At 41.7% G+C, this 22,938-nt stretch overlaps 4 protein-coding genes across 6 annotated transcripts in view; 2 read left to right on the top strand and 2 right to left on the bottom strand.

Annotated features, from left to right (window-relative positions):
• The window catches only part of LOC108035085 (uncharacterized), a 98,477-nt gene that overhangs the window by 53,304 nt on the left and 22,235 nt on the right, over positions 1–22,938 (top strand). The gene's annotated exons all lie outside the window — the stretch shown is intronic.
• LOC108035087 (myosin-9) lies at positions 7,872–10,110 on the bottom strand. The gene is made up of 6 exons (XM_017110505.2): positions 10,016–10,110; positions 9,520–9,962; positions 8,697–9,391; positions 8,375–8,627; positions 8,061–8,316; positions 7,872–7,999 (listed from the first exon to the last, which is right to left on the bottom strand). Exons 1-6 carry the CDS (start codon positions 10,083–10,085, stop codon positions 7,872–7,874), a joined length of 1,845 nt encoding a protein of 614 aa, XP_016965994.1. The 5' UTR covers positions 10,086–10,110.
• On the bottom strand, positions 10,282–12,468 carry LOC108035088 (uncharacterized). Of its 2 annotated transcripts, none has more exons than XM_050886448.1 (3): positions 12,409–12,468; positions 11,306–12,348; positions 10,282–11,251 (listed from the first exon to the last, which is right to left on the bottom strand). In XM_050886448.1, exons 2-3 carry the CDS (start codon positions 12,330–12,332, stop codon positions 10,461–10,463), a joined length of 1,818 nt encoding a protein of 605 aa, XP_050742405.1. In that variant the 5' UTR covers positions 12,333–12,348; positions 12,409–12,468; the 3' UTR covers positions 10,282–10,460. The 2 variants fall into 2 exon arrangements, with proteins under 2 accessions (XP_050742405.1, XP_016965996.1); XM_017110507.3 differs by lacking the exon at positions 12,409–12,468 and having other exon boundaries at positions 10,282–10,741; positions 10,793–11,251; positions 11,306–12,398.
• On the top strand, positions 22,096–22,885 carry LOC108035092 (mpv17-like protein 2). Its single transcript, XM_017110513.3, has one exon. The coding sequence runs from the start codon at positions 22,230–22,232 to the stop codon at positions 22,815–22,817; it is 588 nt and encodes a 195-aa protein (XP_016966002.1). The 5' UTR covers positions 22,096–22,229; the 3' UTR covers positions 22,818–22,885.

Genomic DNA, 22,938 nt, shown 5'->3' with positions numbered 1-22,938 from the left:
TTTATGTACGAGGTGCAAGGTGCAAAACGCACAAGGCCGGGCAAAGGCTCTAACTGAAAGTACTTAAGCCCATAAAATATTCAAGCCATGAGCATGTGGAGAAAATTACAAAGAGGGTCCGGAAAATACGCACAAAAATCCAGAGGGCAGACGGGGAAAACAGGGTGGTGGAAATTAGATGGATATATAGGCGGAATCTCGACAGAAGAACGAAATCCAAAACAGGCATTACACACAAGCTTACACAGAGAAAGGTTTGGGGTTTTTGGTATTTCAATTAAGTGATTTAAAAACATTTTTAAAAAGTAGTAATTGATTTCAGGCTACCATATATATTTTAAATATTATTTAATCACTCCAAAAATAAGAGTATTTTTTTACTTTTAATATTTTTCTCTGTGCATTCCCTTAAGCTCATTCAGGGCTCGGTGAAAGTCGCAGTCGCACAATTTGCCATTGTGAGTGTAGGAGAATGTGGCTTCACCCTTGGCCCCGGGGATAGGCAGCCACTGATTGAAAAGAAAATTACGGACGAGTAGTTGGCCGGGTGGTAGCCAGATGGTCTCCACATCGATAGCCCTGCTGATGAGCAGCAAAGATGTCCCGCGAGAAAGGGGCAGGAAACGGAAGCGAGCGGCGCCGCCACTGGGACCACGGGCCTCGAATTCCGGAAGTGGTAAGAGCCGAGGGCACACGGCTCCCAGCCATTTGCATTTAGGAGTATATACGCAGACGTCTATGCCCCTAGACAGTATCCGCTGATGGCAACTGTTTCTTTCTGCTCCGCAGAGCAGGTTTCTTTTTCCACTCCTACTGTGGAAAGGCCTTTGAAGGTCTAATAGTGAAATTGACTCGTGTTTTACTTTGTAAATAAGTAATGTATTTTATTTCTCTTAACTTGAAGAGCAGGTGGACTTATACAGAATTTGGAACAACAAGACTTTTTGCTCAATTAAATACTGCTAATGGTGATAATAACCGAAAAGCTTTTTTAATTAGAAAGAAACCTTACTTTAAACTCATAAGTAAGAAAAGTACTTAAGAACTCACTAATGACTGTTGAGATTGTTTTGAGGATTGGAAAAAACGTTGGCATAAGTGTTTGTTTATAGGGAGAGGATTACTTTAAAGAGGACGAAATAGATTTGGAAGAATAAATACATAAATTTAATTTTGCATAAAAATTGACCTTTCCTTCTTTGACCACAGTAGTATTACAAATGAGGGTTTAAAATTGCAAAATGTAAGAAACATTTTTATGACTTTACTCATGCATTCCATTTTTTAAATTCAATTAAATTTTTACCATACATTTAAATTAAGTAATGTATGACTAAACCCACTGTGCCGGGCCTGGAGCTCGCTGAGGGCTTAAATGGCGGGGAGGCAGCGCGGATGGGATGGCACGTTGTGGATATTAAGCATGTCCTTAAGCATAAAATGTCAATAAGTGCACCCAATCGATGCTAAGCACTTTACATTGCGACAAGCCACTGGGGCACCGTCTCCTACCGAGTCCTTTTCTCCGAGAACCCCGATTTCCATCAGGAACTGCGCTAACAATGCAAAGGACACGGAAAAGCACAATCACTCTCACACACATTCGAGCTTATCTTTATGCATGCGTCTCATATTTTCCGATAAACGTATTTGGATAAGCAAATTTCCGCCTGCATTACACAGAGCACAAAGCTATGGGAATTACTTAAAGAAAGCTATGGAAATTTAAAAAAAAAAAACAGAAATAAACAATAAACCAAAAAGCTGGAAAAACAACATCTCTTTAAAAGAAAAACTATTAAAATCGAGAATATTACATTCAGTATTGGCAGTCCCAATTTTGTTCAGTGTACTTATCTTTTACTCTGCTCTCTGTTAACTGGCAAGTCTATATCAACATTTTTGCAAAATTCTGCATCTCTGCCGAGGCGTTGCAGAATATGCATGCAATTTTTCGTTACATAAAGTTTCCATCTACCTTGTTAAAAATTGATGGCACAAAGCATAGGTGGATAGACATATTTTCTTTGAATAAAATTGATTTGGGCAGATGATTTAAAGTAGATTTTAAAGTTACTAACATTACTGAAAACATATTTTAATATTTAAGCTAAGGTATGCTAACTTTTTGCCTTGGGAAAGTCAAACTATTATACCTTTTCAAACTCTCATAGAAGGCATTCCCCATTTTTGAAGAGAACGTTTTGGGTAATCGACTCTGTCTTATCCGCATGTCACTTGTACAGAACATTTCTAATTTCATTGTAGAAAATGTTGTTCTTATCGGCTTGTTTTTGGTATCTACAAATAGACCGCGACACCAAAAGTCAAGATAGTTTTCCGTACTTAAGAACAGCAATAGATTGAGAAACGAGTTCAGTGCGTTGAGTTCCGGAAGAGTTGGCGGTTGACAAACAATGAGAGGTACTAAAGGCGGCGCGATGAATGCTCTGAGACTAAAGATAGCTCACCGTAGTTCCACAATGGGCCCTCAGCTTGGCCATGTATTTGGCCTTTCTGGCTGAAATCAGAGGATTTTCGATGGAAACGAAGTGCAAGCTTTGGGCTGGCAACGGATATATTGGAGACCCTAGTGATTGCCAGGCCTGGGGTTATTGCCGGGACAACAAACTCATCGAGCGACATAGCTGCAACGAGGGAATGCTCTACAATTTCCGCAGAGGAACCTGCGAAAAGGCTTCGGAAGAGATATGTTACCCCCAGCTCTCGGAGATTTGCGCCAGCCTTCAGTTGGGTGATCATGCCGCCGATCCTGCCTATTGTCGGAGATTCATCAAGTGCGAAGACATCGATGATCCCCAATGGGGCGACTGCGGTGAGGATCAGGTGTTCAGTAACAAGCTGCAAAGTTGTGTGCAGGAGACTTCCGGTTGTCCACAGGATAATATCTGCTCCTACATGAAGGATGGCTCATTTGTGGGCGATCCCAACAGCTGTCAGAGCTACTACAAATGCCACAATGGATTTGCCATGGAGCTGAATTGCTCCCCTGGTCGTTACTTTAACAGGAAATCGGGTAACTGCCAGTCCTGGCTGCCAAGCTACTGCTCCAAGGACGAGGAGATTGCTCCGGACACGCCGCCCTCCACGAACTTTCACATATGCTCCAAGTACTATCAGAAGGATCTGTCCGGGGTGCAGCTGCTTCCGGATTTGAAGACCTGCTATGGATACTACGCCTGCACTTCGGAACTGGATCTGGGAAGATGGATCAGCTGTCCTTGGGGCGAGCACTTCGAGTGGTGGAGCCAGCGGTGTGGTTCGCCCAAGGACAATAGCTGCTCCTACGATCGCTGTGGCAATGTGAACCAACTAATGGTGGCCACCATAAACACCGGTTGCAGGGAGTACACGGTCTGCCGGGACTATCGCTCGAGGAGATCGGAAAAGTGCCCCGAGGACTTTCCCTATTTTAATGAGATTTCGCAGCGTTGCACAGATGAGTTTCCCAATCACAGGGTGTGCTACATGGATGGTTAAGAAAGTGTATCTTTATGAAGAAGGGATTTCTTGCTTAAAGTGCTCTCTGCAGGGTAAATAAAGATCAGAATGTTTTACCTGAAATTTAAGACAAATTTCAAAGGTATTTGGTTCGTGCTTCAGTTTCCTGTCAAAAAACTGACAACACCAGAACAAAGGGCAACTCCTTTTTTAACCAGCAGATACATTCCGGAAGAAAAAAAATATTTATTTAGGAAAAACAGTAGAGAATGGGAATTTTTCCCGTTCCACATTTTGAGGAAAAATATTATAGAGAACATGACAGTACTTTTAGCTACCTTTTGAATTTCTCTATTTCCTCTTTAACCAGGTCATTTGGCTTTAAAAAATGCTCTTGAAAAGAAGAAATGAAAAAAAAAAACGTAGGGCAAATTGGAGATCCAATGGCGCTGAAGGAAAACATCTTACACATTCTACTAAGAAGTATTTAAAATATGTTGATTCATGTCACAAGTGATTGATCAGTTGACTAATGATAACTAATTATGGTAAGTGGCGCTCCAGCTTTTCCAATCAGTCGAGCACAAGTGGGAATCAACTGGAACAAGAGACATCTTTGAGTCGGAGTCTGCCTGCCAGAAAATCAAATGAATCAACGGAAAATTCAAATATTCCCCTGGGGGCGGTATTTATGATAGCACGCTGCTTGGTGAGGGTGACGCATTAAACGCCCTTGAATGCGGCGGTGGCAGTGGGTGGCCTGTGGGTGGTGCGGGTATTCCGCTGGCAATGGCAATGGCTGCAGGCAGCCCAATGACGAGGCACAACAATGCGTCGCGTCATTGAATTATTATGATTGACTTTTATTACACGGAATCGCAATTTATTTTACTTAACAACAGGCTGGGGCTCGCAGCCCGGAGTGCGGTTAAAAGTAGCGAAAATTTGAATGAAAAGTTGTAAAGAAATTACGTTATTTATCATTCGCAGAGTGGCGACCCAGCGAAAGGACACATTCACAGCGGAAGGGAGAAAGGCGCGGGGAGAAAGCCCGACATCTCCCAAACCGTTTCCGTATCCGCTCATTTATTTACCACAGTGTCAAGCGCACCCACAGATACACAGAGAGGAATATCTTGCCTTATATATTAGATAATTTATTAAGAGTTTGGTAATTTACGGGATCTTTGAGTGGAAATTTGTGCTCTTTAATAAGAATTTAAATTATCTTTTTAAGTTTAGCTGAAGAAGACTAAAATTTGGGGTTGCAATAATATCAATGAAGTATTTGACAGTATTTTCCTATGATTTATATAGAAATATAAATTATATAGTTACGTAATTGTTTTTAGGAATATTTCCCAAGTTTTAAATTTCATTTCGTTTTCTTTTTAAATGCTGTTTAATTATTTTCTGTTCTCTGCTTAGATTTTTAGTGTTTGTTATCAAATAACTAATATTTAATGACATATTATATATATTACCAATTGGTTTATTTTCCTTAAGTTTTTCCCGTGCACCTCCAGCCCGATTATTGATGCTTTTCCCGTCGCAGTTTGTGCACAGTTGAAAAGTTTTCCGCGGCGGCAGCAGAAATTCAAATTTATTGTTTGCGGCCGCCGGCTTCCCGGCCACGCCCACCTTTAGTCGATGGGCTTAAAATTAGTGCCGTTGTCTTGCCAATCGATGGGCGTTTGATTAACGGCCTCGCCACGAGATTGAATCGCTTAATTGCCTTAAAAGTAGGCGTGGCTGTGGCAGGAGCAGCAGGCTGGGGGAATTAATGGCAGGATAAAAGTCGTGACTATCCAATTACACACGATGTAGCTGGCTCAGGGAGTAAGCCATTCTGGTTCCGCCATCACTTACCTTTAATTAGCTAATTCCCTTTAAGGTCTTCGCCCTCGATTGTGGTTCGGGGATTACCCGATGGCGCACTCCGGGGATTAGAGTTTAGTAATTGCCGTAGAGGACTTTTCGGCTTTGTGCCCAACGGGAGGCTATCGAAGGAATGGCAAAAGAAAGTTGCCCAGAAGCCAGCGAAGCCGCGAAAACTTTCTCTGCTGTGGGCGTAGAAAAAATGGGGAAAAATTTGCTAAAAGAGGCTGAGAAATGTAATGACGGTATTTATGTTATCTGCCATCTAACTCCGCACTTACATTTATCTGCCTATCTCGGAAATTAATTTCAATGAGAGTGAAGTTTTGATGGGGTACTAAAAGCCATATCAGGGGCTGAGATCGCTTGTTCAAAGGGGAAACATTATTGAACTGCTTTTCTAGTGGAACATTTTATTACTATGATTTTTAAGATAGAATAAAAGGTCAAATTCTCGTTAATTCTAAGGGTATTTACAAATTAAAAACATTAAGGATATGACCTAACTGGTTCATAACTATATAACAAAATATAAATAACTCATAACCATATATATATCAAAATACGATGCTGGTTTTCAATACTCTTTTTCTAATTATGAAGAAAAACACAAACCTTTTGATGTCTGATCCCTGCATTAGAAAACATTTTAATGGACTTTAATATCACTACGTTCCCGCCTTTCATTGGATGATTAAACCTCATTTAAATATCAACCCTTCCCCCACCCACCTGTCAGAGCTGAAACAATTTACCAAGAATTTCCTTTGTCTTACCCTTGCATTCACGCGCACTTTCCCCATTTAAAAATAATTCATATTCATTAAAGGGCGGGCATGGCGGCGCAGAGGAGCGCAGAAAGCAATCGAGACCCCCACGGGTGTGGTGGGGTTAAGCAGTGCATTTCAATGAGGACTGGCTTCAACCGCAGGCCGCGACATTCCAGTGTCAAGCGTTTTCTTCCGATGGCAGTGAAAACCGCACAAAGCCGAGACCGCCGAGGTTACCCCGGGTTTATTCAATGCAGTCCAGGGCCAATGCCATTGCCATTCCAGCAGATCCTTCGCTTCTCGCCGGAGGCGAAGGGCTATGCTTTTGTTTTTCCAACTGGTTGACTCGGGCCACCTTCCTCGGAGCGGCTGGAGTTTCCAATGAAAGCTTTTCCCTCCTCGGCCACCGTTTTCCATCTTAACCGCCGGGCTGTTTGTATGAGTCGGCTGTGGTTTATGTCCTCGTTGTTGACATTTAGTTGACACACACAACACGGATCCCCCGGCTCCGCCTCCGCCTCCACGTCCTTTTCGTCCTCGTCGTGGACTTCCGGCAACAGGCCCTGGCAATGGATCATCGGCGTCTTTGTTTACACATCGCCACCGAAGTTTGCAGCTGCCTCTGCGGCAGTCCCCCTGATTGTTCATCGTCAGCTGGTGCGCTTTATTGTTGCTAACTAGAAAAGCCAGAGCGTCCATTCTGCTTTACGGAACGTCCTTCGCCGCACAGTGGGTGGGAATGGAGATTTATTTGTCAAAAAACTACGAACGAGAGTTCAAATAATATACTCAACAAAATATCTACCCAGAGTTTTATAAAATTGACACAGATTAAAATGTAGGAAAGAGTCTTTAATAATCTAAATTTTTCTTTTTCAAGTTTTTAGAAAACAAAAGGAAGATCTTTTTTTATTTTTGAGTGAATTCTATTTTTTATTGTGTGCTAAGCTAATTACCGACATAAGGATAGAGGAACATTTCCAATTTATTTATTTTACTTTAAAAAATTTTTTTTTTAAGTTTGGCTTAACATTACTTTACAATCTGACACAATAAAAACTCCCATTTAGCCCACTGTCCCACAGTGGTGTAAACCATTTTTGAAAGGTTATTTCGTCTGAAACAGCCGCGGCCCGCACTTTGTTCCGTTTTGCACTTCATTTACCATCAGGCCACCCAGCCCAAAAGCCGTCCTCCTAGTCGTCCTTCTAAACCAAGGCATCCTAGGCGTCCATTCGTCCAAGTCGTCCTCCTCGGGGCAGTAAATTCTGTTTACCCACTTCGTTGTCGTTGTCTTTGCAGTAGATGCATCGCAGGGACAGCTATTTGTTATGTCGTTTGACTGAAGCTTCTGACATTTATCCAGAAACTGCAGTAAACAGAATGAATATGCAGAGGATGCTGCTGCAGATATTAAATCGCCCCCTGGCAATAAGTAACTGCATAGCATTTTCTTCGGATACTTGGATCGCCTTGAGCATGTACAAGAACGGATGTCCAAATGGTTTTTCTTGAAACTCCATTCATTATCAAATATATGTGCACTGGCGCCGAGCTTTCATGACAGCAATCTGTAAAGTTTACTAAAGAAGTTTTATTATTTTTCCAGTATTTTGATTATTTCATAGTTCCCCTAATGTTATTTGTTAGTTTACCTATAAATTCCTGACTATCCAATCGCAAATAGATTGTCAATCAATATTTTATTCAACTGAGTATACAAAATGATTTCAATACAATGTCATTCATCTGTGAACAAACTTATTTGCGTCTTCCTCCGGGAGTGGGTCTGAATGGTTTTCGCCGGGACTTCGAGTCGACAATGAGCACGGATTGTCGCTTTAGGAAGTTGCGGGAGGGCACTTCATTATCATCATCGGTGGTGGCCACTGGGGGAGAATTGTTTTCGAAATGTCTTAAGGCCTTATTTAAAATCAAATTGAAATTTACCCGCTGCTGGTGCCTGTTCTGGAGAAGATGAGGAGGTGCCGGCAGCCCTTTGGGCTCGTCCTGCGAACAGGTTGTAGTAGCAAACAGGCATGGGTTGTGGCTTCTCGCCCTCGGGAACGGAAGGGGATTTGGGCTGCTCCGCCTTGTACAGCTCCTCCTCCTCTTCATCGACGATGTCCAGCTTCGGGATCTCGAACGGTGGCACATCCTCGGATTTGCTCAGCTCCTGGCAGCGCTTGATCTTCAGTTTTAGGATCTAATGGGGAGATAGATGAATTAACTCTATGAAAAAGGCGAGGTATTTCCACTCCCACCTCAATCATATCCTCATCCTCGGCAGTATGGGCCAGAAAATTGGGTAGTTCTGCTACGCTGACATGGAGCTTTCTTTCGGGTATCTCTATGTTGCTCTCGTCCACCTCCTGCACCTTGAAGATCATCTCGCAGATGCGTTCTTTGAGATACTTTAACACCCCCATTGATTTGCCCGCCTCATCAGTGTCCAGTTTGCGATCCTGCTCCTTGGCGGCGATGCTGTTCTTGATTTGCTCGATGACCTCTTGGTTTCTGGAAACAAATGTTATTTTTAAAATTATAATTTACTTAAATAGTAGATAATAATCTAGAAATACCCACACTTCACTCTCCTTGACATCTGAGAATTTCGAGACCTCCAGCTCGCTGGATAAAGCTTCTCGTTCTGCCTCCAGATTGGCCTTTTCCGCCTCGGCCGCCTTTCGAAGGTAGTTCAAACGGGCTGCCGACTCCTTTTGGGCACTGAACCTCTCGAAGACCTCGAAGGGCGATGTGGCCCCGGAGGCCTCCATAAGCTGCTTGAACAGGGATTCCATATCGCTGGTGACGCTCTCCAGCTGGGACACTGGCTCCTCCTCGCCGTTCTCCGTTTTGGCAGTGTGCTGGTCGCCCGAGCTGGAGCCCACGCTGTCCTGATGGACCAGTGTCTTGGTTTCGGCAAACAGTTTCCGGCCAATCCTCTCCAGCTCCAACTTACGAGCCTCCACCTGTTTGCGAAAGTCGAGGGCCTGACGCTCCCGCGTTTTCTGTGAGAGATTGGCCTGCTGCTCCTGCCGCTGCAGGATCACCTTGGCTGCGTCTCTCATTTCCACCGCCTCGTTGTGCACCTGCTGCAGTCGCTCTATCTCCGCCTTCTGGTCACTCAGAGAGGCCTCCAGTTCCCGCAGACTCCGCTCGAAACGCTCGGCATCCGTCATCAAGGATGCCTCAATGGAGCGGTACTTCTTGCGGATGTGCTCCGCCTCCATCCACTGCACGTTGGTGCGGTGGATCTCGTTTTCCAGCTGGCAGACAAGCTGTGAAATGTTTGCAATTAGGAATCGGGCATCGGTATGAAAATGTTGAAAAAATAAAATTAAATGTTACTATATCAGTATATATAAATGTAGTATTTTTAGTTTTTATCAAGGTGCGGCTTGCTCACCTTCCTGTTGGCATCTTCCTCCAGAGTTTCCGGGGGTTTTTCCCCCAGATTCTGGTTCTGAGCCTCCTTGTTGGCCAGCAATCCCCGATATTTCTCCACCAGTTTACTGAAGTGCTGTTGGCGGGATTTGAAACGATGTCGCAGCAGATCCATTTGCTTGCGGCTCTCGGTAATTTTGAGATCAGTTAGGAATATTGCATCGTCGGCGTTTTTGGCTCCCACCGGATAAGTGGCCTTGCCCACAATTAAAGTGGGCGTGCAGCTCTGCGCCCTTCGAGACTCCCCAGTGGACTCCTTTATGACCACCGGACGCTGGAGGGGATTACGCAGACGACTCGCCTTAACTGTCAGCTCCTTGATGTCCTTTTTCAAGGAGCCAATTGTGTCACAGTTGATGCGGTTCTGCTTCTGCCATTCGGCCGCATTAGCCGTCTTTTGGCCCTCTAAAAGGATTTGTTTTATTGTTACTGATTACTATTAGGGTTTAAGTGCTTACCTGCCAGTAAAATGCGCTTTTTAATCTCATTTATTTGTCGGTTCAATTCGTTCAGCTTGTCCGATTCCATGACTTCATCTGTGCGGTTTACCTTTTCAAATAAGCTTCACAAAATAGGCTGTTTGTTTAATCGATACTCAAATTGTTGTGGCAACGTGAGAGTTAACAATGAGCTGCAATGGTTGCTAACGTTCTTATTTCCATTAGACCATGTTTCTCGAATTTACAATATTAATTTTTAATTTATCTCTAAAATAAAAAAATAGTTTTTTCTTTATTTTGCCTTAATTTATAATATTTAACCGCTTTATTTACAAAATATATTTAAAGATTCCACAATAATTTATCATCAGCTTGAAACACGCCGTCGAACGCAAGAAACACCAAGGAATTCACTGGGAACTCAACTAGAATTCTGAAATATGAGCAGTTTAAAATAAGAACTCTAGTGGAAGCGGGATTGGAGGGCGCTATTCCGGACCCGGGCGACGAACTCGGCGGCGTGGCTGGGTTCTCGGAAGGAGCAGGCGATCCTCTCCAGGATGCCCTCGCGGCTGGTGGCGTAGTTGATGTTGGTCCAGCGGCAGCTGTAGGAACTGTTGGTCATGTAGTCGATGCGCCACCTTTCGTCCACCCGCATATAGATGATCAGTTCTCCGGTGACCTTGTCGTGGAGTATGATATAATAGAATCCCTGGTGCTCCAGGATCTCGATTCGACCCTCGCCTGAGAAGGTGGGGGAGCGGTAAGGACTCTCTTGGGAACCTGGTAATTTACCTTGCCATTTCCACTCCTTCAACTTGTTGAAACAGAAAATCCTCACCGGCTGGCTGAACAATACCCTGCCTTTATTCAGAATGTCCTTCAGATCGGTCATGGTTCGTGGTGACCCATGAACATCCCCAGAGGATTGCATAACACACAACTTATTTTGGACTTCCGAGTCATCGCTTTCGGAAACATCACTAAAAACGGAATCTTTACTCACATTCAAGCCATTGCAAGTCAATCCTTCACTTGCATCTAGTCTTTCAAATGGTATAGGGAGCGGTTCTTTATATATGCTGGGATGCTCGATCATGGGTTCTCCACAAGCCAGCGAACTTTCTTTAATTTCCTTCTTGCTACCCTCTACTTCAGAGGTGAGTTGAAAAATGTTCTGCCTAAAGACCCTAGAAAAGTTCAGTGAGCTCCTGACCCTTTGGAATCGGTTTAATCTGCTCTGATGGGAGTTATCTGAAAATAAAGATGGGATAGTAATATGTAATCACTATAGGAAAAAGTACCTACCATGGTAGGATGCCTCCAACTTTTTAAGCATAGTCAAGCTTAGGATGAGTGCCTTTAGAGATCTGGATGCCTGCTGTTGCATAATCTCCTTGGCTCGAATTTCCTGCATATTGTTTCTTTTCAATGCTCTATCGCCAAAAGAAAGCCTTACACTGGGTGTGAAGGTTAACTTGTTTCCTATCAAGGAACTAATGAAACCCATTTTAGGCTTGGCTTTTTCAACCAATGGAGAAATCATTTCTTCTATCTGCAGAGTTTTTGGAGCAAACAAACCAACTGATTTTGGTCTTAGATCCATTAGTTTTTCAACAACTTCAGGACTCGATTCTTCGCTTTTGAATTCCTCTTTTGTTTCGGTACCTTCTTCAATGCTAGGGGAACTTATTTCTTCTTTCAGTAAATCTAGTTCTTCTAAAACAGAACAGTTTGGTGCTTCGATCCTAGGCAAAGTTGCTTCTTTATTCCCTGCTATAATTGATTCTTTAATAGGTGATATCTCCAATTTCTTTATTTCTGCAGTAGTTGCATTCTCAATCTCAGGTGGAGTGACTTCTTCAACTTCGTCAACTTTAACTTCGGCACAAGCCATTTCCAATTCTGGAATAAAGTATGGCACGGGGGTCGAGACCTCTTCAGAGCACTCTGTCTTTGTGGACAACGATGGATCATACTTGTCAAATAAGGAAAGATCCCCAAGACCACACTGAAAGTCTAGAAAGTCCTTAGCCTCACTCTGCTTACGCAATTGATCCATTATATTAAAAGGTGACAGAAGGGTGTCAAGAGGTAGGCTAGGCAGGCTGCAGTCGACTTTGAAGGACTCTTTCGAGGAAGTTGCCAAGGAAGTTTCAACACCTAGTTGATTAATAAACTCAAAGGTCTGGGGTTCTGCCGAACTAGAAGTTCCTTTGGATGATTGTAAGTGCTGAACGGTGCACTGGATTTTGGGGTCCGGTTCCATTTTGTCAACTGCGGTGACCCCACTTTGCACTTCTGCATTGGATCCATCCTCTTGGCTGTCCAACATTTTCGAAGCTGAATATCTACCGAATGAAAATAAAATAAATAAAAATGTACTGGGATTTTAAATACAAATGACTTACAGCTTATTGAGTGTTAGTTCAATGTGGAGCAAAGTCAGGGAGGTTTTTGATCTTTGCAGAGTTGCTAGGTTCTATTAATATTGGAAATCATTTTTTGATAATTATAAGTGAGTTCCAAAGAATGTGTGGAAAGCTATTAAGAATAAAAGTATCTCTTCAAGATATAGATATCCATTTATAATAATTCATCGTTTATATCAACAAATTCAGCATTCTATAAATACATGGAAATAAATACATAGTAATTCTTTTTGTATTTAAAAATCATATTTTATTATATTATTATACATAACTTATATTATTTTTATATTTTACACACATTAAATTCAAAGAAATAGCAAAGTTCCCATCATTCTTCTCGAGTATCCTACGGATTCGTTTTTGATGCTTATTTGTATCTGCACTTGCCTTTGTGCCGCCTTCAGTTGGCCATAACAAGACACAACTGAGCTGGGGCACAACTTCCGTCCATTGTTGTCCGCTCGCATGGGCCCATCGGCCCCTGTGTCTAATTACAATTTGCTTTTTGCCCAACGGAGCGTATGCGTAATCATAAGGACGGGAAAAGGAAGCCGGCATGTGGGGCAGTCTCCGTCGTGGAGTGGGAATCAAATTACATTGACAACAACTTTCCGTTGGCTTTTCAATGGAAACAAAAGCACCTGAAGGCCAAAGCAAAACATCGCCCCGTTTCGTCATTATTTTCTTGCCGCGATGAGGACTCTGAATGCCCCGAATGTACTTTCTACATATACATTTAGATGAGAGCCCGCAGCTAAACAAATACGCGAGGGACCAGTCAAAAGCAAATAGCGCTGGAAAAATATTTGAATCTGAAATATGCATAAAATGCGGCAAAACGAATTCAAAGCTTGGCGAAATAAATAAATAGCGAGTGCAAACAAAATGGAACACAACAAAAAAAAAAGGAAAAACGCTGAACACAAAAAAGGGAGGAAGGAAACTTCCATTCTCAAGTAAAACAATCAAAATTTGCGCACCATTAAATTTTGCATGGCACTCGTTCCGTCAGAGTTTTCCCCGGTTCTCTTGATTTTTCCCAATTTTCTCATTTTCCCAGAACTCCAAACTCACTCACATGCTCGTTTGTGCTTCAAATTGACTTTTCGCACAACGCTCAAAGCTTTGATTTCCGCCACTCGAATTTGTCCCCTCTTCTGGCATTCTTTGTAAATATTTTGTGACACTTATCTATTTGCAAAACCGATCAATGCGCAGAGACAGCGAATTGTCAGCTAAATTGTAGCACAAATGGGATTTGATTTATGACTTTGTTTTCACAAATCCCACTTTAGTCGTATCGATACAGATCCCAACTCATCGACATGGCGGATTAAATGTGGCTTATGCTATTTTTAAATCACTCTTGAATCTAATTAAGTTTACCATGAACGGAAAACAAATGATATTATTCACTATTTGCTTATTTGATTTAGCTGCGGTGCGGGCAGTCATAAATTAGCATTTTTTATATATTAATTAGTGTGCCTTTTAATGAGTAAACTTTTTAAATTATGTCAAATTTCTAGGGGATTTAATATGAAAGGGCGAATGTAGAGAAACAAACATTTATTTAGGGATATGGTTCTTATTTGCATAAACATGCAAAGTTGTTCTTTGTAATTTAATATGCAATGGCAAATGTAGAAAAACAAACATTTATTTAGCAGAATGGTCAGTCATGAGGGTTTTAATCTGTACAATTTTGCAAAGTTTCACTTGATTTAAATAATAAAAAAAAGTGAAAATCTACAAAGTTGGGGTCCCATGTTTTGCATGGCGTTGGAAATACGAAAAAATCGAGCACAAAAATCGGGTAAAATTTTGACCCTCTTTAAAAGTAATAAGTTTGATATCGTTTATAAGAGAATTCAGCCACAAACTCATAGAGGTATCCCACAACAAAATCGGTATTCAATTACTCAAGTTATATAATCTAGAAGTTCAATTTTTGGGGTTTCATTCTAAAGCCATTATAATTTCGAAAAATCCAACATGAAAATGGGCTAAAATTTTGACCCACGGACAGAAGGGCAAAATTGATGTAGTTTATTAGATAATTTAGACACAAGCTCCTAGAGGTATCCCACATCAAAATCGGTATTCAAAAACTCGAGTTATGGAATCTCGAAACTCAGTTTTTGGGGTCCCCTTTGCAGGCCAATGGAATTAAGAAAAAATCGAACATGAAAATGGGCTAAAATTTTGACCCTCTTTAAAAATAATAAATTTGACGTAGTTGATTAGAGAATTGAACCACAAAGTCATAGAGGTATCCCACGTCAAAATGGGTATTCAATAACTAAAGTTATGAAATCTCGAAACGCAGTTTTTGGGGTCCCATTTGCAGGCCAATGGAATTAAGAAAAAATCGAACATGAAAATGGCCTAAAATTTTAACCCTCAGAAAAAAGAGTTACTTTGATGTAGTTGATTAGAGAATTCAACCAAAAACTCAAAGAGGTATCCCACGTCGAAATGGGTATTCAATTACTCAACTTATGGAATCTAGAAGTTCAGTTTTTGGGGTCCTATTCTGCAAGTCAATGGAATTAAGAAAAAATCGAACACGAAAATGGGCTAAGATTTTGACCCTCAGAAAAAAAAATAAGTTTGATGTAGTTGATTAGAGAATTCAACCACACACTCGTAGAGGTATCCCGCGTCAAAATGGGTATTCAATTACTCAAGTTATGGAAGCTCGAAATGCAGTTTTTAGGATGCCATTCTGCAAGCCAATGGAATTACTTCATTTGTACTTTCCCCAACAATTCGGTGCAGTAAACTAATTATCTGGCTGAAGTGTCAACTAACTACCAAGTAACTTTAAGGAGAATATCCAATTGAAGTGCCATTAATTTGGCTGCTCGGTTGGCTGACACATATAATGTATCATAAAGGTAACCCTATATTGTAATTTCCAGAGGCAACTTAAATATTTAGCTTTCGGTAGCCCAGGCCCTCGAGTTAACTTTCATCTCTAGAGTGGGCCAGGCACCTGGCCGAAAGTTAGGTAACCCAGGCAGGGAACATAGTTGCCGAGTGGCACCTGGCCCCCAGGTGAGACATTCTGCAGCTGCCAGGACAGGCTTCGAGCCCATTAAAACTAATTACTCATAATCATTTGGCTACTGCTCGACTGCCTCCGGGCACCCCATCCCCACTTCCAAGCCATGACTCTTGCCGAGCGACAGTCACAGCTGCCACATACACATTGAAATTAATTAAAATTAAAATGGGAGTGGATGTGCGATGTGCAAATGGCAATGGAAATGGAGCTGTGCGATACGAACTCAAGTCCTGGCTGATCCCCATGAAAACGACTCAACCGCAGATGATGGGGAAATTAGTGACAGGCGAAAGAGCAACGGAGACGAGTCGGAAGCACAAAGTCAAGTGCGCGGCGGCCAGCGATGAAAAATCTCTGCGAAATTAATTAAATTCTGTAATTTAAGGCACTCCCCGTTGGCAGCGCCGACTCCTGCGGCTCCGCAGTACATACATATGTGGGATGCTTTTATCATGATTATATAGTATCACCCTTTCTGAGAGGCACCTGGGTTCGGTGACCTTTCGTCCTGACGCTTGCTCATCATAACAGAAATGCATGCCAGGTCCGTGTGCCCCTTCACTGGCAAAAATTATAATTTAAATTGGCAATTATACTATGCAGCGGTTAGCCATTATACATTTATTAAGTGTACGTACTTCAATCCATATTTAAATAAAATACCTACTAACTAAACTAAAAAGGTAATGTACAGTGTTACTTTATTACTTCTTTATATAAATATTAATTAAGATTAATTTTTAACTTAAAAAAAATTATTTTCAAATAACTTTAGATAAAAACATATTTATCCTAAATTCTAGAAATTAATGAAAATATTTTGGTCAGAAAAATAACTGCAAAAAAAAAATGGAAATTTACAAAAAAAAACTATGTCGACACTGCCATTTAAGTAAGTATAATTATTTTTAAACTTAAGTAAAACTTAAGTAGAAGCATAGAAAATGCATTTCTTAATATTTTTTAAAGATTAATAATATATTTTTAAAGTAAACGTAAATTGTCTCAGTGCATTTGTTTGCTTTGTGACTTGACGTGCATGTGTGTGTGTGTGTTTGTGTATATCCTGCAGGCAAAGCCTTCCTCCTGCCAGATGGCGCCACCTCTGCAGCGCTGTCAAGCGCAGCGCAGCGCAAAATTATTCTAATTAGAGTGGCCCACCTCCCGCAGTTCCGTGATATCCCTTACAGTGCCTTTGAAAAGTTATCCAGCTGGACGGGGAGGGGCCGGGCACGTCTGTGTGTGTTTCTAATTTGTCTGTTATTTTTCTGGCTTTAAGCACTATAGTTTACCAGCAGTTACACTCCTTTCAAAGAGCTAATGTGAGTGTGCGTGTGTGTGGATAAAAGCTTCGTGAGGAGTGTATTTATCTTTCGGATTTTAAACTGCATTAGCTTACCCTTAAACTATATCAATACATAGTGGAACTTAAAAGATATTTTAATATTGTTTTTTTTTATAATTTCTTTAGAATTTTTTAAATATTTACAAATTAAATTAAATTACTATAAATTCATAATTACTTAATCCATGGGGATAAAGCCAGGAGCTTTACATTTTTCGAATAAAATATGGTTTTTCCTTTAAAAACAATAATAGAAATTACTTTACTTCTTGCGAAAGCCCATGGCAGCTTTGTTTTTCACCTTCATAGCAAAACTGCTACCCAATAACCTGAGGCTGTGACAAAATGGAATTTTTAAATGTGATGGCAGCTGAATTTATGTAGTAATCTCACGGCACGGCGACATGACCCAAGACTTATGTGCATGATTTATCCAGGGCCGCATAACAAAGGCGGCGAGAGCACTTCCCTGTGCGTGACGCAGATCCTCCGGCACCCGGTCATGAATCACCCGCCGAGTGGCAACATGTGCTTAATAGTTTAACGCTTCGTGTGCCACTTAGCTGGGCGTGAATGCCTATCCCAGGCACGGATAGGAGACTCCTCCTCCTGCCACTCCTCCTTCCGTTCCTGCTGATAATAATGGTAAAGTACTGCAGGAGGTGATGATGCAGTCTGTCTACCGAAGTGCGCCAGCACTCACTTTTCGTTTCTGTCGTTAGTGGATCCGTCTCAGTTTCAAATCCGCGACGGTCTTTTCTGCACGCCCGCCGTTTTGCTCCGCTTTGGCGACCCCAGCCAATTTCATCTCGCTCCGCTTCATGAACGGACGGACAGATCCAGACTGCGATTCCGACAGGGAGCAGGTGGCCAGGGTCCTCGTCGCCAAGTCCTCCTGTCCTCCCGAGCCGACATCGCGTGTCGCATGATGTATGACATTTTTGCGCCCCATAAACAGCTGTGTTCAACCCCCGATAATAAGGTAGCCACACTAAGAGAAACTATGGGTTAATAAAGTGTACAGAAAAAACCCTCTTTTGTGGATAATTCACCATAGTTCGTTCATACAATGTTCAAAAACTGCAAAGTTTAAAGCAAGAAACTTTGTATGTACGAAAAGTGAGAGCAGATTGATCTTGAATCGAGAAAATATGTTCTTGAACTTTTTTGTTTTTTCTTAACGAATATGCATTCATATGAAAAACGTTATAAAATGTTATTATGCATGAAAAGTAAGAGCAGATTGATCTTGAATCAAGAATAAATGATCTTGCACTTTGTTTGTTTTTCTTTAAGGGATATCCATATTTATATAAAAATTGTCACAAAATTTACTCAATTAATTTAAAGCAAGAAAATTTTTATGTCCGAAAAGTGAGAGCAGATTGATCTTGAATTAAGAAAAAATTGTTCTTTAAACTATTAAATTTTTCATTGACAAATGCCCATATTTATATGCAAATTTTAAGGTTCCTTCTCCTTTTCGCTTGCATAGTGCGCTTTAAGAAAGTTTAGCTATATTACGTAATTTTTTGGATAAGTTGCATTGAAAGTTTATAACTCATACGCACTGTTGCCTTTGATCAAATATATGATGTAGGTTACAGACTGTGCAGCTTTTATTTTATCTGAGACAGAAATTAATCTGTTTATTTAACATTGATTTATGTAAGTGAAATATTTTTCCAGGTGCACTTGTACGTCGGGCCAGGACACCTGTCATCCTGTCATCCTTGCCCCTCCGCGCACCTTGTTGCTCTTTTTGTTTTCGTGCATCGAGCAGACAGCCTGTGCAAAATAGGGTGGCTCTATTTGTTCCGGGCTTGGGTTTTTCGGGGTGGTCCCTGGTTGTTGTTTGTTTGCACTTGCCTTAACGAAATTGGCACGAGTGGCGGGCTGCGGGTGGCGATGCCGCCGTGTTGACTGTTTGGCTATTTGCTCGTTTACGTTAACGGTGAGCTGACTTATTTTCCTCGGCGGCGCAATTCAAATATGCAGGGAGTTCCTTTACCCACAACCGGTTGATTGCACGAGTCAAGTCAATTGACCTTTGGCATTCACTGGGATCCTTACAATTCCGTTTGCTTCAAAGTCAAAAAGTTTTAGACAAAAAGCAATTAATTACCTAGACTGAAATAGGTTGGCTTGTTCTTATTTTTGGAAGCTTGTGCTTCAATTACATTTTATTTAACCATGTTGTATGTTTTCTACTTTACCCATGCTGGTTGGATAATTTAATCCGCAACAATCTGCCATAGCATTTACTCAGTTTTTCGGCTTTAAAAAATCAGATTTGCATGGGCTTTTTTTGAGGTTTACTACAGAAAATGTTGATGTTTTATCACGGTGACCGGGATATGTAGCTCTTTTAAAAAAAATATATATTTAAATTTTTACATGTGATTTATGGCTTTCATTTAAAGGAGGTTATTCAATTGCTTCAGGAGTTGTAGGTTAATTTCAAACTTAAATAATACAAAAAATTCACAAAAGCTCACAAAAAGATTATACTCTGAATGGGTTAAAATAACTGAGTCTTAGCAATGAGTTTTTTTATTTTAGGAAGTTTTTTAATCGAAAATAAAATTGACCTACGTTTTATGACGGCAGGCTCTTGTTTTCTTTTCTGTGTATTGTAAACAGCCAAAGTTTCCCATCCACTAATTGAATAAGTTAGTTTTCCGGAACGGAACATGCGGTTATAGTTGGCTTCCTTTGGCTGCACGGATTTCTGCACACACAGAGAGCTAACTAAACTTTTTGACTTCCATTTATTTGGCGAGCACACTCCTCATCATTTCGGCCCGGACCCGTGCTGAAATGCCATTAAAATCACATTTCGATTTAATTTGCATAAATTGAAGTCGAGGCAGCCAGTGGAAAATGAAGCCGAACGGCAGTCTAAACATGAACTAAAACGCCATTCGAAATCGATTCGAAAGCAATTAGAGAGTGATTTGCAATAAATACATATAAAATGAAACGAAATGCTTGGCTGCCATTCAAGTAAATCAACCGAATCGACGGACTGTTCCGGGGTATGGAGTAGGTAGTCCCTGAGGTCCCCAGCCAGTGCATTGAATTCAGCGGGTCCAAGGACACGGGCAGGATTATGACACTTTTTGCGGCTCGCTGCTCGCAGATTCGGCTTTTGCTTTTATTGAGCGAAATGAAAAATTCAATTAAAATGCACACATGCTCGGAGCGCCACAGCTCGACAGCCCTAAAACCCGAAAACCCGGCTACGTTCCGTGCCAGGGAAAAAATTAAGAGCGGAACGAACCTTGCTGGGTGGCCGGTGGGATGGCGGGAAAAACGAAAGGAAACGAAAATGTGAAAAATCAGCATAACAAAGTGGGAAAAACTATGAAAATGCATTCGCCCGGCATGGCCGCTTTCACTTTCCTTGTTGTTTCTTTATGGTCTTCCTTTTTTCGGGTGGTTTTTTGCCACGCTCCATGAACCTGGCGACCATCCAGCTAGACCCACTCGTGTTTCCATGGACCCCGGGACAGGCGACACAATACAGTAGCCCCATATCTCTCCGGTGCTCCCAAGGGGCTACGGTTGGAAGTGCCAGTATGTAAATAGCCGAGTGCTGTAAGCACATTTCATTTGCACAAAGAATTAGACCTAGAAGGCTTTTGTGACGCAGGTTCTGCGTGCCACAAACCCGCCGAATCAGCATTTATTGTTGTCGACCCTTTTAAAGTAGCAAATTTTGGGCCTGTTTTGGGCAGAGAAATTGGAGACCATGAAAGTACAGTTCATTGTTGGGCACATTCTATTGAAAAGGTTTTCTTACCGAGAAAACACATTTCCAATTTGTGATAAATTTGTAGTTTGTAATATCCTTAGAACCTATTTTTAGAACCAGAATCTTTGGCATAGAGACACACTTATTTTAAATAGTATGGCTTTCGTTATAAATACTATTTATATCTATCCATTTACCTTTTTCTTTAAAAATGTTTTTAGATTCCAATACTTTGTCTCCGGTTCATTGTATTCGCTTTCCAATTAATGTTTACAATTTGTTTGTGGCAGAAATGTATACACACGATTTTAATTATTTCAGACATTTTCGTTTAGTATTTTCCATTCCGCATTCAAGTTTATTATTTTTCATTCGCTGCCCCCTGACACTCTGTCGTTTTCCAGAATTCGCATATTAAACGCCTGCAAATAATGCAGCAAATTGGGGAACAGTAAACACAACTGTGTATCGCGGCGCTAATGAAACAAATGCCGACACCCCGACCTCCGATTCTGTCAGAATCAGTTGATATAGGGGGATCCTAACCCAGTCAGCGAGCCCAGCAAACAAACTGCAAAGCTGAATTTACGGTTGGCGCTTTTCTGAATCGACAGCCGGAAACTGGGGGGGGGGGAGGCTCGGTTTTACGGCGGATTTCGACGGAATATAAAAATAAAATTGGATTTTAGCGTAGATTGTAGAGGGCCGTAAATATTTTTCAATTCACTGGCCCCGAGAGGGGCTCCCAAAAGGGGGGCCGGGGCCTTCACCCGCACATATGATTTCCCCAAGGGGTGCAAAGGGGTTCTGCGGTCGGGAATCGCGTGCGAATGATTTGGCAGTATTAACTCCCCGACACCCGGAGGCGTCGAGAGACCCCTCCCCAAAAACCCATCCCCCCAAATACGGGGATGGTGCAGGAGCAACATGTGGATAGGGGATTATCGAGCGGAGGGGTTAAAGCCTCATTTGAATGCCGAGCGGAGCAATTTTTCCCCGTGCAGAACCCTTTTTGATCCCTTCGTCGGCGTGGGGAGTCCTTAGCCCTCGGGCGTTAGATATAAGTTGGAGCTTAGGCTACCTCAACAAATCCTCCGAAAACTCATTTCGTGTTGCTGGCGCCCAATTGATTTCATTGCCTGTTTGTTTGGCTTTTTTTTTCCACCTAAATGCCAGGCTGCCTCCATCCTTTTCGAATCCTTTCCTTCAGACTTCTAGCTGCGGTCTATCCTTTATCTTTAACAAATACATAGATGGTCATTCCTGCGGCATTTTGATTAAAATTTTGATTGGAATTTGTTGTGCGTACGAAGAAGATTGTTTGCCTGGCGTGAGAATCGCTTGAAATTCCATTGATGACCAACAAGTTTTTAAAAACAAAATTGGTGTCCGAAAGTAAAATATTCGAATGGAATTACATTATAATATTTTTAATAAATATTATGGCTTATATAATTTTCAATACTGAACTTATTAGTTACATATCTCGATTAAAAATGTCGTTATGCCGTATATGTCGTTAGCAATTCAAAAATATTTTGTTAAACCCACTCCAAAATTTGAGGTTGCAACAGCTTGGAACTCAGGCATGGCTACTCCCATCCAAGGAGGCATCATTGGTATCCCAGATGGCCCGACGATTGCAATGGAAGCGCTGGGCACAGGCTCTTGACCGGTTCCACCAGGCTGCCTTCAGTCCAAAGTATCTCCTCTATACGAACATCGGGATCTCCGTGGGCCTGAGCATGGTGGGCGACACCATGGAGCAGAGCTACGAACGCTTTATAGGGGAGCTTCCGGGGTGGAACCGGATACGAACCCTGCGGATGGGCATTTCCGGTTTCACCGTGGGCGTGGTGTGCCACTATTGGTACCAGTACCTGGACTACCTGTACCCCCATCGCACCTATAAGGTGGTCATCATCAAGATCCTGCTGGACCAGTTCATCTGCTCGCCCTTCTACATCGCCGTGTTTTTCCTCACCATGGCCATTCTGGAGGACAATACGTGGGCGGAGCTGAGGCAGGAGATCAAGGATAAGGCCCCTATCCTATATGCTGCCGAATGGACTGTGTGGCCCTTGGCGCAGTTCATCAACTTCCTGCTGATTAGACCACAGTACAGGGTGTTCTACGATAACACCATTAGTCTGGGGTACGACATCTTTACCTCCCAGGTGAAATATCGCAAGAAGCCGGAGCCCAAAACAGAGTAATATTTTAAGGAGTATATTCAAAATCTTAATTTATAGCTAAGCATTAAATTCCAAAAGTATTATATACATTTTGTCTGTTTTTTTAAAGCCTAAAATTATTTACAAATGGATTAGACTCTTA

This window comes from Drosophila biarmipes, chromosome 3L (assembly GCF_025231255.1).
Source record: "Drosophila biarmipes strain raj3 chromosome 3L, RU_DBia_V1.1, whole genome shotgun sequence".
Lineage (NCBI taxonomy): Eukaryota > Metazoa > Arthropoda > Insecta > Diptera > Drosophilidae > Drosophila > Drosophila biarmipes.
This window is presented reverse-complemented; position numbering and strand designations above follow the sequence as displayed.